This window comes from Egretta garzetta, unplaced genomic scaffold (assembly GCF_000687185.1).
Source record: "Egretta garzetta isolate BGI_Z169 unplaced genomic scaffold, ASM68718v1 scaffold287, whole genome shotgun sequence".
NCBI lineage: Eukaryota > Metazoa > Chordata > Aves > Pelecaniformes > Ardeidae > Egretta > Egretta garzetta.
In genome coordinates this window covers 2,091,826-2,093,806 of record NW_009260435.1, presented here as the reverse complement: position 1 = coordinate 2,093,806, position 1,981 = coordinate 2,091,826, and the positions used below count along the sequence as shown (strand labels likewise).

Below are 1,981 nucleotides of genomic sequence, written 5' to 3'. Positions count from 1 at the left end.
GAGCAGCCGCACCAGCTGCTCCACGCGCTGCCGGATCAGCTCCCGCATCTCCCGCTGTGCCTGATCCAGCCGGGAGGCCTCCTCCTTCAGCGCCGTGTAGGTGGCCTCGAAGCTGCTTCTCTTCTGCTTCAGTTCCCGGCTCATGGTGCCCAGCTCCTCCTGCCTGCGCTGGGTCTCGCCGCGGATGTCGCAGAATGGGGCGTGCTGGCTGTCCAGCAGTGCGCATGAGCAGCACAGTGGCTTCTCGCACTTCTTGCAGTAGATGCTGGAAGGAAACAGGAGCATCCTTCAAAGGGGGTACGTGAGCAGGGGGAGAAAAGCCTTTCCACTGCGCTGGGCATGATTCCCCTTCCCCAAGGGACAGGTAAGGAGTTTAACGAGAGGGGAAACTGAGGCGCAGGGCAGGAAAGGGCTTTGCCTCACATCACCAGCTGCAGATGTGGGCATGAAGCTGGGTCTTCAACCCACCTTTGCTCCCCTCCCTCCTCCCAGGGACCTGCCAGGCCCGAATCACAGCCTGCTCCTGCCCGGGGTCTCGCCAGGGTTGCAGCGGTCCCTCTCCAAAGGCAGGTGGTGAAACCCCCTTAGCTCTGCCCTCCTGGCAGAGATTGTCCTGGAGCAGCAGCCCCAAAGGCCTTGGTGCAGGATGGGGCCCGGGGACAAGGCACCACTCTCACCTGCAGATGTAGCCCTGGTCTGCGTGACCATGACTGGAGCAAAAGAGGTTGCAGGACTTCCTGGTGTCTTCCAGGAACTGATGGGCTGACTCAGCACGAAGGTCTTCCACCCTCCTGGCTTCGTGGCTCCTCTTCTGGAAGAACCACTGGTGGTCCTCAAAGCATTTTTGCACTCAGAGCACCAGAACTCCCCATTTTTCTGGCAGTTGTCGCAGAACAAGTCAACTCCATCAATGATCTTCTTGTAGATGCTGAGCCTGGCCTGCAGGTTGGTGAAGAGCAGGTTGTCCGTGTCGGGGATGCCGGTGGACTGCGGAATGGCCGTCTGGCAGACGGGGCACTGCGCGATGGGCTTGTTCTCACTCAGGCAATTGAGGCACAAGGTGTGGAGGCAGGTGAGGAGCTTGAGGTTGCGTGATTCCTGCCGGCAGCCCTCGCAGAGGATGAACTGGAAGTCATCCTTCGCAGCGGGCAGGTGGGATGGAGGGGAGCAGGCGGGTGTACCTGTCTCCATGGGGGCAGCAGCACTGTCTCCATCTACGTGGGTTGCGGGAGAAAGAGTCCGTTGGGGCATGTGAGATGGAGGGGGACAGGAGGCTCAGTCCCACCCGTGGGGGCCATGCAGGCCACCTGTGGGCAGCCCCCTTCACCCACCCAGCTGCAGGGAAAGGAAAAGGCTCCTCTCCCTCCTGCCGAGGGTGAGTGGGTGGCAGCACCCCAGCAACACAAAGGGTGGTCTCCCACAGAGATTCTCTGCTGGCTGCAAAGGGTTGTGCTCCCTCCAGCCCTTGCACAGGACCCTTGCAGGCTCTCCTGCCCCCTCTCCAACCTCTTTCTCTTCAGGGAATTTTGGATTTCAGAGTTGGGAGGGGATGACAAAGGCTGCAAAGTGACTTTTCTTTCTCTTTGCTGCCACTGTCTCTTTCTGCCCTGCGATTGGGGAGGGCAGGGGGGGCCCTGGCGGCAGGGTCCCGTCCCCCTCCCCGGTTCCTGCAGCACTGGGATGCTGGCACCAGCCCTGCCCCCAAAGGCATCCCCCTGCCCACTCCTCGCACCCCCGGGCTTCCCCCAGCCGGCAGCGCAAGGCCCCCCCCGAATAAAGCAGAGAACCCCCCTCCTTTGACACCTCCCCCCCTCCCCATGCAGTAATTTTGCACCCTAAAAGAATAACGCCCCTCCCTTCTCAAGCAGGCAACCCCCGCGGCTCCCTTTTGGGGGGTCCCTGGGCCAGGCTTTACCCCCCTCTCCCCATCCAACCTCCCCCTCTGGAGAAGCAGGGCCCCACCCTTTACCTGCTGAGAGGC

General features: G+C 61.7%; 1 protein-coding gene across 1 annotated transcript in view; it reads right to left on the bottom strand.

Moving 5' to 3' along the window:
• The window catches only part of PML (PML nuclear body scaffold), a 7,790-nt gene extending 5,815 nt beyond the window's left edge, over window positions 1-1,975 (bottom strand). Inside the window, 4 exon segments of the mRNA XM_035899499.1 lie at window positions 13-265; window positions 678-846; window positions 849-1,214; window positions 1,970-1,975. Of these exon segments, the coding sequence (XP_035755392.1) occupies window positions 13-265; window positions 678-846; window positions 849-1,191 (765 nt within the window). The 5' untranslated portion in view covers window positions 1,192-1,214; window positions 1,970-1,975.
• Window positions 1,976-1,981: the final 6 nt, after the last annotated feature.